This window comes from Ovis canadensis, chromosome 19, assembly GCF_042477335.2.
Source record: "Ovis canadensis isolate MfBH-ARS-UI-01 breed Bighorn chromosome 19, ARS-UI_OviCan_v2, whole genome shotgun sequence".
Lineage (NCBI taxonomy): Eukaryota > Metazoa > Chordata > Mammalia > Artiodactyla > Bovidae > Ovis > Ovis canadensis.
In genome coordinates, this window is record NC_091263.1 from 43,437,195 (window position 1) to 43,454,308 (window position 17,114).

General features: G+C 40.2%; 1 protein-coding gene across 1 annotated transcript in view; it reads right to left on the reverse strand.

Annotated features, from left to right (window-relative positions):
* The window catches only part of PPP4R2 (protein phosphatase 4 regulatory subunit 2), a 57,054-nt gene extending 43,122 nt beyond the window's left edge, over positions 1–13,932 (reverse strand). Inside the window, exons 1-2 of the mRNA XM_069561900.1 lie at positions 13,489–13,932; positions 12,460–12,541 (exon numbers count right to left, since the gene is read on the reverse strand). Coding sequence (XP_069418001.1) covers positions 12,460–12,541; positions 13,489–13,522 — 116 coding nt within the window. The 5' untranslated portion in view covers positions 13,523–13,932. The remainder of the gene's footprint in view (positions 1–12,459; positions 12,542–13,488) is intronic.
* Between the last annotated feature and the right edge of the window lie 3,182 nt (positions 13,933–17,114).

The following is a 17,114-nucleotide window of genomic DNA, read 5'->3' on the forward strand; positions in this document are numbered from 1 at the left end:
AGTTATGAAGTAATGAAAAGGAAAGTGAACTAAATTACATCATTAAATGCAAACTTGGAGATAAATCCCACATCTCAAAAATCTCACGCATCTTCAACTATTTTCACTTAAACACTATAAGTATTTTACTTACATTTAAATAAAAGTATGTATTTATTTAAAACTAATTTTAAGACAGTAGGAAACAATCTTTAAGATATGTCCATTTTGGGGTGGGGAGTATTTTCACTTCTTCTGCTTGACTAGGACTTCATGACATTTTGAGGTTCCCAGCATTCAGTCAACCTAAGGGCAGAACGTAGCTTTTTCTAACTGGTTGTTTAGAATTATTTACAAAGAAGTAAACAAGGGCCACATGGTGGGTGGAGGTGGGGGGAGGCTGGATTTACCATAACAAAATTTCAAATACAGTCATAAAAATCAAAGACATTGTTCATACCTTTGTATCTGAAGTTTCTTTTACTGATAAATAAATATGACTACCTGTCTCAGGAATGGGAGAAAAAAAAGACAGATACATGCCAGAAATAACAATTCCATCTACCCATTAAAATAAAGACCACCTTTTCCTATACAGGTTAGACCATCATGATACTGTTTTAAACTAAAATTATTCCTAATAGAAGCATACCTTATTTAAAAGCAACTTTATCAAGTTACTCTATTATTTTAAAAATAAAAATCTAGCAAAAAAACTGAAAACAAAGGGACAACTCATAGTTCAATAAATGAGGAAAACAGAAAACAACAAAAAGCAATAACAAAGGGAAAGATCCTGGAATAAAAGAAAAGAAAGCACATTAAAATGAAACATTTTTCATCTATCAGATTTTCAGACTTGAAAGTCTAATAATGCTCAGTACTGACACTAGACAGGTAACTTTAATATACTGTTTGTATACAGTTCAGTCACTCAGTCGTGTCCGACTCTTTGCGACCCCATAGACTACAGTATGCCAGGCCTCCCTGTCCGTCACCAACTCCCGGAGTTTACCCAAACTCATGTCCACAGAGCTGGTGATGCCAACCAACCTCATCCTCTGTCATCACCTTCTCCTCCTTCCTTCAATCTTTCCCAGCATCAGGGTCTTTCCCAATGAGTCACTTCTTTACATCAGGTGGCCAAAGTATTGGAGTTTCAGCTTCAACATCAGTCCTTCCAATAGACAGTCAGGACCGATTTCCTCTAGGTTGGACTGGTTGGATCTCCTTACAGTCCAAGGGTCTCTCAAGAGTCTTCTCCAACACCACAGTTCAAAAGCATCAATTCTTCGGCACTCAGCTTTCTTTAGTCTAACTCTCACATCCATACATGACTACTGGAAAAACCACAGCTTTGACTAGACGGACCTCTGCTGGCAAAGTAATGTCTCTGCTTTTTAAAATGCTGTCTAGGTTGGTCACAGCTTTTCTTCCAAGGAACAAGCATCTTTTAATTTCATGGCTGCAGTCACCATCTGCAGTGATTTTGGAGCCCAAAAAAATAAAGTCTGACACTGTTTCCATTGTTTTCCCATCTATTTGCCATGAAGTGATGGGACCGGATGCCACGATCTTTGTTAATGTTGAGCTTTAAGCCAACTTTTTCACTCTTCTCTTTCACTTTCATCAAGAGGCTCTTTAGTTCTTCTTTGCTTTCTGCCACAAGGTTGGTGTCATCTGCCTATGTGAAGTTACTGACATTTCTTCCAGCAATCTTGTATCCAGCTTGTGCGTCATCCAACCCAGCATTTCTCATGATGTACTCTACATGTAAGTTAAATAAGCAGGGTGACAATATACAGCCTTTCCCAATTTGGAACCAGTCTGTTGTTCCATGTCCAGTTCTAACTGTTGCTTCTTGACTTGCATACAGATTCCTCAGGGGGCAGGTCAGGTGGTTTGGTATTCCCATCTTTTAAAGAATTTTCCATAGTTTGCTACACAGTCAAAGACTTTGGTGTAATCAATAAAGCAGAAATAGATGTTTTTCTGGTATTCTCTTGCTTTTTCTATGATCCAGCAGATGTTGGCAATTTGATCTCTGGTTACTCTGCCTTTTCTAAATTCAGCTTGAACATCTGGAAGTTCACAGTTCACGTACTATGGAAACCTGGCTTGGAGAATTTTGAGCATTACTTTACTAGCATGTGAAATTAGTGCAATTATGCGGTAGTTTGAGCATTCTTTGGCACTGCCTTTCTTTGGGATTTGAATGAAAAAAAAATTTTTTTGAAGGCCAGCTGGCATTATCTATCAAGACAATAATGCACATGAACTCCAACCCATAAACCCCATTCTTGCATATGTGCCAATCGTTACGCTCACTTAAGCATCATTTGAATTGTTTTAACTGTAAACAATTCTTTAAGACCATCAAAAAGGACCTAAATAGACTCAAAGAATGGAATACTATGCGACCCAAAAAAAAATCAGTGATGTGTTTTGATAAAAGATATATAAACACAGCAAGTAACAAAAACCAAACTGCAGAATTTGGTATCACATTTTTTAAAGAACATATATACATACATGCGTTAAAAAAAATTTATTAAGAATACAGATAAAATAGGTTAACAGTATAGTTTGATTTTTCTTTATTCCTGTGAGCATTTTTAAAATAAAAAGCTTTTAAAACTAGACAGGCTTCTCCAAAGGAGTATTAATTTCCATAATCTTTGCACATGAATTTTTTAATCTAACTTATTATAGATACAATAATTAATGACCCATTAAACTCAGAATGCAGTTATTCTAACTAAACTTGTTAACCAATATGTAGATATAAAATTGAAAAGCATATATGTGATATTCCTCAGGTTTAAGAAACTTTTAGAAACACTGAAAGTTCTACAAGTATTAATATATACCACTTGCCCATATACTCACCTAACATTTTGGAATTTTTTAAAGTGGCCCAATCCAAATAAGAAAAAAGGTTAATAAAGTGGCCAAATTCTAATTGTGGCATTCACTTCTGCCAAATGCTAGAGCAACTAAGACAGCAAAACCAAATGCCAGAGACAACATTTATCAGAAAAGTGGATGACAAGGTTAACAAGGTACACTCGTGAACCCTCTACAATGAACAGTTAGGACAAAACTGTCTTACAACAGCCTATTAACAGGAAAACCCAGAGTTCACCAACAGTCTTCACAGGTGATAACAGAAAGCCAGGCCATATTCTACCCACTTCAAAATTACTCTATGCAGAAATATTCTAATGTGCAAAGGCCCTAGAAAAGGTGCACCAGTCTCTAGTTAAAGAACCACTTGGAGGAAAAAAGACCAAAATCTCAAAAGCTACCTTGGAATCCTCATGGACAGTACCCTTGAAATAAGACCAGAATAAAACCATCTCCAGAAATATTAAGTTCACTTTAGTACAAACAATTCTGAGTGAAATATTTTGTTGTTAACAAAAAGCTATCTCACCCTCCTTCCCAACAATACACAATAATGCAAAAATTACAGATACACTTGTAAAACCTCTTGAAAAAAGTGAAAGTGAAAATTGCTCCGTCGTATCTAACACTTTGTGACCTCACGGACTATACAGTCCATGGAATTTCCCAGGCCAGAATTCTGGAGTCTATAGCCAGTCCCTTCTCCAGGGTATCTTCCCAACCCAGGGGTCAAACTCAAGTCTCCCAGGCGGATTCTTTACCAGCTGAGCCACCAGGGAAGCTCAAGAATACTGGAATGGGTAGCCTATCCCTTTTCCAGAGGGTCTTCCCAACCTAGGAATCAAACCAGGGTCTCTTGCATTGCAGGTGGATTCTTTACCATCTGAGCTACCAAGGAAGCATAAAACCTCTTAAATCTAACTTCAAATCCTTGTATAGTATTTTCTCATTTTATCACCTGTAAATAGTATCATCTACCTCCCAATATTACAAAGGTAAGATTTTTGGGTGATTGAGAATAACAAATTCAAGATGCATACATTAAAGAGGTGTATACATTCCAGCTAAAAGTACATCAGTCTTACTACCTGTATGCTTCAAATTTATACCTCTGCAAAATTACAATTACTGAAAAGTTTCAGCATTTGACGTCACCGGAAAATGATCAAAATTACCAATGTTAGGGTACATCAAGTCACCTACCTTACCAACCCTTTCAATCAATATCCCCTATAGTTTTTCTTGCAGAAGGAAATGGCAACCCACTCCAGTATTCTTGCCTTAGAAATCCCACGGACAGAGGAGCCTCTAGTCCCTGAGGTTCTAAGAGTTGGACACAACTTATAAGCAAACCTCCACCACCACCTTCCCCATATATGCCACAACCACCTTCCCCATATATGCCACAACCCCCTTCCCCAGGAAACTATCTTTAGTGTCAGCGCCTTAGGTGATCATATCACAAGACAGCACAAGGAAGGGCGGCTAGATGGGTTTGTGGGGTCTGGCTTGGGTAAATAGCATAAAAGCCTCAGAAATTACAAAAATAACAGTGATAATAGATTCCTCCCAAATGTGCAGCTTCAAATTCCAAGTAGTTTTGTAAGGATTCTCAGATGTGAGAAGATTGCTGAACAAGTGCCAAGTGGTATAAAGTACAGGTTATGGGAGAATCTGAAGTCAGAATCTGCTGTGCTGTGCTTAGCCCCTCAGTTGTGTCTGACTCTTTGAGACCCCATGGACTGCAGGCCACCAGGCTCCTCTGTCCATGGGGATTCTCCAGGCAAGACTACTGGGGTGGGTTGCCATGCTCTCCTCCAGGGGATCTTCCCAACCCAGGGATCAAACCCAGTTTTCACGTGTTGCAGGCAAATTCTTGACTGTCTGAAATCAGAATGCCTGAGTTTAAATCCCAATTCTGTCACTCACCAGCTGCACCATCCTAAAACTATTTAAGTTCTGCGACCCTTGGTATCCTTATTTTAAAAAGGAGATACCTACTTCAGATAGTAATAGTGAAGATTAAATTAGGGCAAGCACTTTAAACATCTGATAGTGTCTGGCACAAAACAAATGTTCATTAAAGGTATACCTTTTAGGAAGCAAAAAAACAAAAAACAAAAAACCCAAACCTGAAATAGAAGTTCTTATGTGAAACTTCTAGTCCCAAGATTTCTGACTTACCACCTCCAAATCAATCAAAGACTCTTAACTAGGTAGGAGTACTAACCAGCACCACATACAACAAAAAAAACATTAGCAGAATCAGACTTAAAAGAGTCAAAATACTAAAAAGGCCTCACCTCCTGCAGGTAGCTCAGACAAATAAGGAGACAGTACAAGTACAGGTATGCACATCTGAGAGAGTCTAAGTCAGATTTGGCTATAGGAAGGAAGAAAAATATAATAGCTGAAGCCAAATTCTGACAAGCAAAACAGCTCAGTCGCAAGTATAAAGAAGCTTGATGAGATTAGAGAACTGAGATTATATTACTAGTCAGCATGTTTTCATTCCTAGGATTTCATTTCAGTAAGCTTCAAAAACTTGTAGGTATCAAAATTGGTATTAAGGGTCATTTTTACTACTCATTTCTAGTTTTTATATCACAGTATATAAACAATCTATGATTTGTAGAGTCGTGTCCAACTCTTGTGACCCCATGGACAGAGGAGCCTGGCAGGCTACAGTCCATGGGATTCTCCGGGCAAGAATACTGGAGTGGGTTGCCATTTCTTTCTCCAGAGGATCGTCCCAACCCAGGAATCGAACCTGGGTCTCCTGCACTGTAGGTAGATTCTTTACCAACTGAGTTACAAGGGAAGCCCCAATTGTTCCTTATCTTGGTACTGGACCTGGTGGTTGCTGAATGCCTGGTATTTCATAAAGACTGTGACCTAAGTGTTTAATTAATTATATTTTCAGCTGGGGAACAGAGCAAAAGAGGGCTTAGGTGACTAATTTACTTCATCACAGTCACTGAAACAGCTTATAACGAAACCAGAACAGCCTGCTAACCTAGAGTCAAGGAGATTTAAGCACAGAGACAACAAAGATACCTTGACATAAACAGCTCCAAATGTGTCTTTTACTCTACAGTAGATGTCTCAATAAAGCTATCCACTCCCTCACCTCGCCACAAAGTCAAACTGGTACGCTGTAACAAAAAAAGCCCTACCTGAACTACCACATATATGACATGTTATTTACTATATGGCACATATTACTATTATTTATATATTTATTATTTTTTTACTAATTGAGACAAATTAGCTCTTATACACTTTACAATCAGTGACGTATGTTCTCAATCATATTCAATCTATTTTGGTAGGAACAGAGTTAGGAGGGTAGTTATAAGGACTGTCAAACCCAGACAGCCTGATATATAAAAAGGACTGCTTTTTATATAAATAGCATTTATAAAATGGGTGAAACCAAAGAAAACAAAAATGAGCAACTGAACACATCTGAAGGCCTAGCAAAAATGAAGATCTAACATTCTCACATTCACCAAGTATTTTAAAATATAAAGCTTTCACAGGCATAAGTACTAAATTAAATAACAGCTGACAGTCTCCTCTTCAACTGTCTATACTGTTTTGGTAAGTGACTTAAAAATTTTTCTGCTCTTGATACTGAAAACTGATTTAGGGAGGCAGACACAAACATGAACACTCACTCACCCTTCCACCCCAATAAACTCCCATATCAAAAAGGTAAAAGACCAATAGTCCACAAAACAGAGGGAAATTACTGTAGGCTGTGAATCATAAATTCCTTATCTTCTTACTGGACCATAAATTCCTTATCTCCTTAATAAGATGATGTTTTGAAACCACGTGAAGTTGGTGACAGGCTTCCCAACAATCCATAAGCATCATGAATTCACGTTCATTAGCAGGCACAAAGAAGATCTCTGGATGCAGATAAAAGGCAACTTGTAAGTGCCACTAAGACCTTATGGGAACCGCTCTGTGTCTCTCATGAGCTAGTGAGAACACTGACTGGTGTCTCTTATCCAAGTACAGACAAGTGATCCTCATTTTTTTTAAATTGTCTCCAAACTACTGATCTATGCAACATACCCCCAACAGTTAACATCTTCTGCACTGGCAGACATTTAACAGCAACCACTTCAAGACTATGCCCCACCCTCAACCACTGTTACTGCAATACCACCCCAGTAACTACTGCCATGATATAAACTCCTACAAGGCTTCTGAAATTTGGAAATCACCTCTTCTAAGCTCCTTGTTCAATGTCTGAAGGAAATGTGGCTCACTGTATTTAACTTGTTGGGAACTGAACAGTAGTGGGAGGGGAGAGAGGGTCGTCACTGTGCACTAGGGGCCATGTTAAACACTATAAAGCATAAACCCAGTGAATCACCACAACATCCCTTGAGGTAGATTTACTTCATTACCTGTATTTACTGTAAGGAAAATAAGGCATCGAGTAGTCTCAGTCGGCCTGCCTTGGTGACAGACTAAGTGATAGAGCAGGGAATTCAAACCCAGGCCTCTCTGTTGCTCTGATTCTCAAACCAGAGCTCTTGCCACAAGATTAAGTACCTCAGACTTGTTTCATGAACCAAATGCTCTTATTTAAACTCAACACATAGACAACTGTAATTTTTATTCTTTCCCCAATTTCACTATCTATAGGTACATATTTTCATTTATTCACATCCTCACAATATCTGAGGCAACTACATGGTATAAACCCCATTTTTCAACTGCAGAAACAGGTTCACAAATGATCGGTCCTAATTCACACAGACACACTGCTAACCTCAATTCAGAATCAAGCCATCCTCCTTCCAAGAATGACATTACCACATGCTAACTCTCATGAAATTAGGGGACTAGCCAACTACTAGTAAAAATTTGGACTAAACATGGAAAATATGAACTCATTTGTACACCCAAAAGATTCAAGAGTTGAAGTTAATTCCAGTCAGAAAACAAAGCTGGCACATCTAGCTTCCAGGGTATCGCGCAGTAGCCACTGTGCAGTGGGTCTGCAGGTTGGATCTGATGAAACAAAGGAAAACTATAATTTTCTTCATGTTCCCATCTTAATCACTGCAGTTACTAAAATATTTAAATGCAAAAGGGCATCCACTTAACTTTATTTACTGAAAATCTACTGTGCTTCCTCTGTGTACCACTGTGATGATGGCACATACAGGACAGGAATTTAGATGGCACATGGGTAATCAATACTAATCAACACTTTATTATTTATAGATTTTAAAAAGATGCAGAAAGATGTAACTAATTCAACAAACCACTAGTTTCAGACTTTATTTCTCACTAGATTAATAGGAAAAAATTAACATATTGATTACACTTCTGGGGAGGGGCAAAATGAGGGCTTAACCTCTATCTGTCATTTTTCCATCTTTAAAAAATCTGAAGAAAAAAGTAACCTAACTAAAAATAAATAATTATACAGATGCTAGGATGTGGCAAAAATGCCAAAGGTATATGTGAAAGTGACATTTTAGAAATAACATTCCAAGTGTCCAACACTATGCTAGACAAAATTCCCTCCTAAAGAAAGCCAGAGAAGGATTTAGCAGCTTCATGGACTTAAGGAGATTTTATTTATAATAACGCACATCTCAGTTGTTGATTACTACTACTTTAAAGTAACTTAACTGTGATTTTCTTAGTGATATGTCAAAATTAATAAATACAAAGAGCTTGAAACTGCAAGGAGGGGAAAAAAGCAGACTCAATATAAGCAGTATCAACACAATTAACAACTGCTATTTATTGAGTAAACAAATAATGTTAACACTTTACCATGTAGTGTTTGGTTTTCCAAGTTTTCCATGTATGATGTACTCATGCTATGTGGTACTATTATTATCCCCATCTTACAGATGAAGAAACTAACTTAACAGGGACTGACTTACAAAGTTCTCCTAAATAGCATTAATTCTAAAAGGATGGCAGAGGTGCTAGAATTTTTCATCTCTCCAAAACCCCTTATGTCAGACGTTAAGTAGACAGCAAAACCCAAAACCAATAAGCAAAAACATTTACAACGAATCTACCTGAACAAGGTTATCTCACAACCCCCCAAAAATAAGTTAATGAGGAAACACTCATAGTCAGAAGACCTGTACATTATAAGAATCTGTACAAGAGGAAACAGAAGTCAGTGTATCTGAAAGGGCTACAAATAGGAGAAACACAAAACAGCCAACAGTTGTTCACAAGAAATCATGGCAGGTCAATCTGAGAACAGCTGAAACTGAGATACGTATTACTCCAGTAATAAATGAAGAGAAAAATCTCCAACAAGAGCTGAAAAGAACAAAGTCTTGTTCCCATGAGCTCTTGAAAGTGAACCATCAGAGCTCCCATCCAGAGAAGACCCCACACACAAGAGAAAGAGACAAGATAAAGCAAACAGAAGCTTCAAATAAAAGCAAAACAAAACCTAGAAATTTCAGAAAGCAAGCTCCACACTCTAACACTTCACAAAAACAATGAGAGAGCTCTGTGAAGTTACAACAGCTACTCTGAACCATGACTCCTACTCAAAGGTCAGGAAAACTACTTTTATATAAAAATGCAAGACAGAAAAATATCAAGGTCAAATCAGATATGAAACTGTGGTTAAGAGAAAAGGAGAATAAGGAGCAGAATAACATCCCTTAAGACAGTGAAGCAGAGCTAGAAAGACTTGATCAAAACCTTATACTATTTCAAATGGAGCTAAAAACATGAGAAAAACGATGCAAGTCAGTCAGAGAAACTCAGAAAATGAAGCAATAGAATACAGCAGAGACCAAGAACAGAAAAAACTACTTCAGGAAACAATGACTAAACTAGAAAGCAGAGAAGAACAAATGATCACAACAAATAATGCAGTAAGAATCTTTCAAGAGAGGAAATTTTTAAAAATCAAAATGGAATTAAAATTAAAATTTCACTTTGAAATACCCTGTTAAGAGAATAAAGACAAGCCACACAGTCGAGTATTTGCAAACCACATTAGATGAAGAATTTGTATCCATATATATAAAGAACTCTCAAAATCTAGTAAGAAATCAAAGAACTCCATTTTGAAATGGGCAAAGACGTGAAGCATCAACTTACTAAAGAGACACAAACAGCAAATAAACACTTGAAAAGATGCTCAACATCATCAGTAATTAAGCAAATACAAATTACAATCACTATACAATAGGCACCTATCAGAATACCTGACATGAGAAAGACTGATCATACTAAGTGTTGGAAAGGATGTGGAGAAACTGATCTGAACTCCCATACTACCAGTGGAAAAGTAACTGGTACAATCACTCTAGGAAACAGTTTGGCAGTTTCTAAAGTTAAACATCCACATACCATACGACCCAACCATTCCACTCTTGGATGGATTGCTATCCAAGAGAAAAGAATGCATACAAAGACGCATACACGAATGTTCATAGTTTTTTTTTTTTAAAAACCTGGAAATAATGCGAATGTCCATCAACAAGTGAATGAACCAAAATCTGTAGGATATCCATGTAAAGACTACTACTCAAAAATAAAAAGGAATGAATTATTGATTTCTGGACATGGAGTCATCTTAAGTCACCCTGAGTAAAAAAAGGCAGATATAAAGCAATTATCCTCCAATTTAAAAAAAAATTGTTAAAAGACAAAGAATACACTGTATGATTCTATTTACATACAATTTCAGAACATGCTAATCTACCTGATGGGATGAGAGCACACACATGGAAGACAAGTAACAAAGGGCAAGAGGGAGTAATGTTTATATAGTCTCCATCTGGAGTGCAGTGATAGTTTCATGAGTGCAGATGTCAAAATTTACCAACATATACAGTTCAATAAATGAAGTTGTTTTCAATAAATGAAGGGTTAAAAAAAAAAAAGGCACTACTGAATAAACTTATTTAAATCAGAAATGAGGGGAAGAAACCCAGGAACTCTTAAGAAACCCACCTATACCAAAACATCAGAAAGATCTGAACTGCTATCCTTTAGATTTTCATTCTCCTATTTACAATCTTAGAAGTTGGACAAAGCTCAGTTTAACCATAAATGATGACAGAAACTGCAAATTTCCATATCAAAAGTTAAGGCACACTCAAATTGATTAAAAAACCAAAGGCTAAATAAAACTAAATGTAAAAACACTGAATCATAAATTTAAAAATATCTTCCAAAATCCATAAAGAATCTAACACCATCAGTCATTTTAATACAAAAATAGTAAGACCTATAGTAAGACCTAGAGATTAGCGGGGAGGGAGGAGGAGTGTGGACAAGGATGGGAAGACTGATGATATTCTGAAGTCCTCTATTAGATAAATAATTGTTCAGAAAAATCAGGTTAAATTTTCCAAGCCACTTGGTGATCCAGTCAAACAGGATATTAAAAAGCTTCCTTGAAGAAACTTTCAACTATTTATACATTTACGGCCAATGCACTATATCAAGAAGGGAAGGCAATCTGCACAGACCTAGAAAGAGGTAAGGAGTTTCAGTTTGTTGGCATGACCACTAAAGAGGTTCCCCCTGCCCCTTTTAAAAGCAGGCTAGTTATCAGGAGACTATGCTGCAACCGAAAGCAAATCTTGTAAGAAATGAACATTTGCTAATAAAGCCAAACAAAAGGATACATAATTATGTAATGTACATAATTGCTGAAGCTTACACTTTTTTTATTAGGCCTCAAAAAGAATTTTTTAAAATCCCACTTTTTAACACTACACCTTCCAAAACCTCTCCCCTTCCTGCTCCCTACCCCTATACAAAGACACGACTACAAATCAGTCACCAAATCTGCACTGCTCTCTACAAATGAACAGTACAAGAATGAAAACAACTCCTGCAAAACACACTGGACACTATGAAACAATGTTCCTTTGAAAACAATCTTAACTTCACAGTGTAAGTTTTAGATTCATAAACGTTCCTTTGAAAACAGTCTTAACTTCACAGTATAAGTTTCAGATTCACAACATTTGGAATCAAGCCTAATAAAATGCTGAGCATATGCTAACAAGCTAGCTATCCTAGAAAGTTTACAGGACAGTCAAGACTGTAGCATCTGGAATTTGTCAGATAATCACCCTGAGTGCCCAAGAGAATAAGCAGAAGTGATACTTCCAGCACCCACATATATAAATGACAACAAAAGGCTGGATACAGGACAATATGAGAAAATACCACCACTAAAAAAAAAAAAAAGAAGCTGAAATAGAATCAAAGCCACAGAATTCTGGAAATAAGCCCGCTTGTTAATGGCCAAAAAGAGTCACAATGGAACATGCATTCTTCCTTTCTCTGGCTGTTCTAGAGGAATACATTCTAAATGTGCAAAAGCATAAAGAAAAATTTTAATACAATTTAAAAATTCATTACAGAGCATGGTGTGAAGTGAATGAAGCATATACACTGAGTAAATGCTTTAAATATGGGGCTTGTACAATTTAGACAGATGGATTATTCAATGCTTCTGAAATACACTTCTGTCCCTTTCCTAAGAGATTCTTAAGGACACACAGGTTTATGAATACGATTATGTTTTCAACTCACATTGTTTCTCCAGTCTTGGCTACATGACAAAGAAACTGATCCAGGACCGGACAAACTTCCTTTTTCCCCCTCTTCTCAAAATCTAGATAAGGGAAGAAACAAGTTATTAGTATTTTTCAAAGTCCACCAACCATTTCCAATGCCCTTTAAAAACAAACTTTCCTCTCCAGTCATTTCTCATATTAAGAAACTAATTTTATTTTTAATTTTAAAAGCCTCTCAAATAAATTCCACCTGACTCTCCAACTTCAAATGTCACTCTTCATAGATAACGAGACCCTTCCTAAAGGGGGCACTTCTCCACCAACCATCCTTAATGCAGTCCGGGGGATTCATCTCAAAGACCTGTTAAAATACAAACCCCAGATCCCAACTCCCCCCAAACTGTTTACGTGAGGTTCATAAATCTGCGTTATATGAAACACCAGCTCCCTCTTGCAGTCATCAACCAATGATCCTTGGTATCAAAGTCTAATTCTCAAAACGCTGCAATCACGGTATTCTAAGTTCTCAAGCCTGTTGCTCGGATGGCGAGCAATTCGGAACTGGGAAGGCGACCACTTCAGAATTGGGGCGCGTGGAAGATGACTCCAGAAGCTCTGAAAAAAGGACCTCCAGAGACACTTGAAAGTTGCTCTGCCGCCCCCTTACCCCCGCCCCGAAACCTTTCACTTTCCCTCTCCCCACGATGTCCGGTGTGCAGGGGGATGATAGAGAACGAAGCCTGCCTGCGAGGGGGCTGCGGGCCCCCGAAACGTTCACGGGGAGTGGGAGAGGGGCCGGGGCCCCCTCGAGAGCTTCCCGACTCCCCTCCCCCAGCCCAGACGCCGGCGGCCGACACAAAGCCCAGAGCGGGGTGGGAGGGAGCTGCCCACGGGGCTCCCCGCCCCCGGGAAAGCGGGAGGGGGGATGGGAGCCGGGGAAGCGCGCCCTCCCCCAGCCTGGCCCCGCGGAGTCACTCGCCCAGAAGGGAGCGGAGAGGCGGCCACGGAGGGTAAGGAGGAAGGGAGAGGGGGCAGCTACCCCCACCTTTCAGCGCCTCCTGCAGCCTCTCGACGTCCATGGCTTCCCGGAGTCCCTCGCAGCCTCCGCCTCCTTCCGCAGGTCTCCCGGGGACCGGAAGGCCTCCCCCCACCCCCCCGACGCCCTCCCCCTCCCTCGCACACACTCCGGCACGCAGGCGATTCGGGGGGGGCACCGAAGGGAGCTGGGGGAAGCGAGCGAGAGAGCGAGACCGAGAGAGCGAGCACCTCCCCGAGCCGCTACCACCAGCCCTCCAACATGGCGCCCGGCACGTCACCGCGCGCACGCTCCTCGCCGCCGTCCTCGCGCCCGCGGCGCGTCCGGACCCGGAGCCCGAGAGCGCGTGCGCGGCGGAGGCGTGCGGCCGCGGCCGGCCCCCAGACCCGGCAGGGCCGCCCCGCCTATCCCTTGGGTTGGCCGGAGCTGCCTGCACCAAGCTGGAGGCGGAGTGGTGTCGGCGGCGGGGTGGGCGCAGTTTGACTGTGGATCCCAGCTGCTTGCTAGCTGTGTGACCTTGAGCAATTTAATCAGTCCCTCTGAGCCTCCCTTTCCCCATCTGTACAATAGTGGGAGTAGTATGAACCACTCTTTACGGTTGCTGTGAAAATTAAGTGAGACTGTATACACACAGAACACGCATTAAAAAAAACTGAGTATCACTAGTAATCGTGGCAAAATTAACTCCCTGCCTGAACCCAAAGCACCTCAATGGCCCAGGCTTGAAAAGAAGGAGTGAGCGCAGCAAAAGCATGAGAAGTTTAAGCAATGGAACCAGCTGAATATAAAGTCCAACGCAACTATTTATTAATAATACTTGTGTGACCTAGTTGCTTAAACTCACATAGCTTCTGTTTTCTCATCCACAAAATGGAAGTTCGTGAAACTGCGACAATAAAGCATTGAGCGCGTGTGGTGCCTGGAACATAAGCACTCAAGTTCATGTGGCTGCTGTTTTTATTATCATTATGGTTTTGATTACATTACATAAGCGCCCAGGAAGTTAGGGCGGAGGCCTCAGAAGTCCTCTCCCAGCCCTGACATCTTACAAACGGGATAGCTGAGGCGTAGACACGTAGTCTAGCAAAACAATAGAACCTAGAACCTCTGGCAACCAGCTAGTGTGTGAACATCTTTATTACTCTCCCTTATCTGTGAGCTTTTCAAGAAAAGTTACTGAATTGTTCCACCATCGCTTCTCAAATCCTAACACAAACCCATGGAAGGAAGGGAGAGGGGCGGCAGGGAGGACAGAAAGCTAATTCTTGACTGGTGTTAGAAAGTGCAAATTTAGACACAACCATCACAAGTGTTGACCCTCTTAAAAGATAGTGGCTCTGACCCTGACCGTAGGTGGCAGACGTAGGGAAAAGCTCCACTACAAAAAAATTTCTTCAATTTTGCCATCAGAGAACTAGTCCCTAGTATCTTTAGATCCTTTCACTGTTCTAAGCATCCTGCTCAGTTACAAAGAGCCTTGTAGGAGATGTATTAGAATGGTGTCTTCACCCTGGGCCAGTGCTTTAAATGCACCCATGTTTGCGTTTGGTTGCTTCAGTCTTGTCTGACTCTGCAACACTCTGAACTAAAGCCTGCCGCGTTCCTCTGTCCATGGGATTTTCCCAGCAAGAATATTGGAGTAGGTTGCCACGCTCTCCTCCAGGGGACCTTCCCCACCCAGGGATCGAACTCACATCTCCTGCATTGCAGGTGGATTGTTTATGGCTGAGCCACCAGGAAAGCCCGTTAAATACATTGGATTTAGTTTATTGTCCTCTGGAGAAGAAAATGGCAACCCACTCCAGTATTCTTGCCTGGAGAATTCCAAGGACAGAGGAGCCTTTCCAGTCTGAAGGGGCCCGTCCTCTACATAGCAAAGCTTAGCCTCCCTCTCTGCCACCCTGGACTGTCTTTAAGCAGGGGTCTTCTGGTAGGAACTGTGTGGAACAATACAGTCACCACTAGCCATGTGTAGGTACTTAAACTTAAATTAAATAAAATTTAAATTCAACTCCTGAGTTCCTCAATACAATTCAATTCCTCAGTCTTGCTAGCCACATTTCCTGTGTTCAGAAGCCCCATGAGGCTAGTGACTTTTGCATTGTACAGCAGAGAAAGAAAATTCCATGATCACCTAAAGTTCTTCTGGAACTTTCTTTTAGAGAACATAAGATGCTAATTTCTTACACCTTGCTCTGTCCCTTTTCATCAGCTGTTCCCCTCACTTGGAGATGCCTCCAAAGTGACTTCTAATAACTGGATAAGGTCCTTGAAAGGAGATAAAGTACACACAGCAGCCACAGCCTAAGGGAATCAGGGAAAACTTTCCCTAGAGGAAGTAGTTGTGTTTAAGCTGAGAGCTGAATTCTGAAAGGAAAGTAGCCCAAGTGAAGTGGAGAGGAGAAACATTCAAAGAGAAAAACTGTAGATGTGCACGGGCCTTGAAATGAGATCGAGGAGTGAGGTGGTTTCAGTCTGGCTAAAGCTGAGAGTGCAATGGAGGGAGAGGCAAGGGATAAGGCTGAGGAAATATTTTATTTGGTTCCTTTCTTCCTTCTTCCTGGAAACTTTTCTCTAGCCAGAGCTCATCTCACTGTCTGCGATTGCTAGAGCCTCCTATTGGTACTCACCCACTTAGAGCAAAACAAAATGTGATGTCCAGCCTCTACGATTGCCCCCAAGATCCTTGCCTCCTGGAGTTCATGCCCTAGTGTAGTCCCCCCCCTCCCAGGTGAATCAGAGCAAGTCTGTGTGAACAATAAGTTTGGTCGAAGGGATGGCATTTAGCTTCTGAGGCTAGGTCATAAACTGTTCTCTCTAGAGGAAGCCAGCTGCCATGTCACCAGAACATCAGAGCAGCCTGTTTAAATGCCCAAATGGAGAACACTAATGACTTTAACTTGAGTCTTCCCACCCCAGGTAATCTGCAGCCCCAGCTGGGATCTGGACCACAGCCTTGTGAAGGATCCCAAGCCAGAACCGCCCAGCTAAGCTGTGCCTCAAGTCCTGATCCACAGAAACTATGAAAGATGAAAAATGTTTATAATTGTTCTCAGCTTCTAAATTCTGAGATAATTTAATTACATAGCACTAGATAACTAATGCAAAAAGGAGAATATTAATAGTAACTAATAATACTTAATAGTAATTAATATTAATAGGTTAACATTAAGTATTCTCTATGTGTCTAGCATTCTTCTAAGCACTTTAGAAAAATATTTAATTTAATCCTTGCAAAAATTCTATAAATGAGATTATGACCCCCACTAAAGAAACTGAGGTATAAAAATGTGAACTAACTTGTCCAAGGTGACACAACTACACAGGCAAGTGACTGACCCATGATTCAAACCTGGACTGATTTCAGAGCCTGAGACTCTGTGTTGTACTCAACAAGGTTGCAAACAACCAGGGGAAATAAGACAGAAGTATAGACTGATGCAAAGTAGAAGGCAAATGTGCAAATCAAATGGTCAGAGGCCTGTAACATCTCTTCCAGGCAAGGATAGAAGTTACCTTTTGGAAGAGACTAACTTAAAGATGGGAAAATATTTCTACCACGAGAGAAGAGACTTTTAGGCAAAGGGGATGGTATCAACCAGGCAAACAGTCGGTGAGGGCTTCCTCTGTGTTGC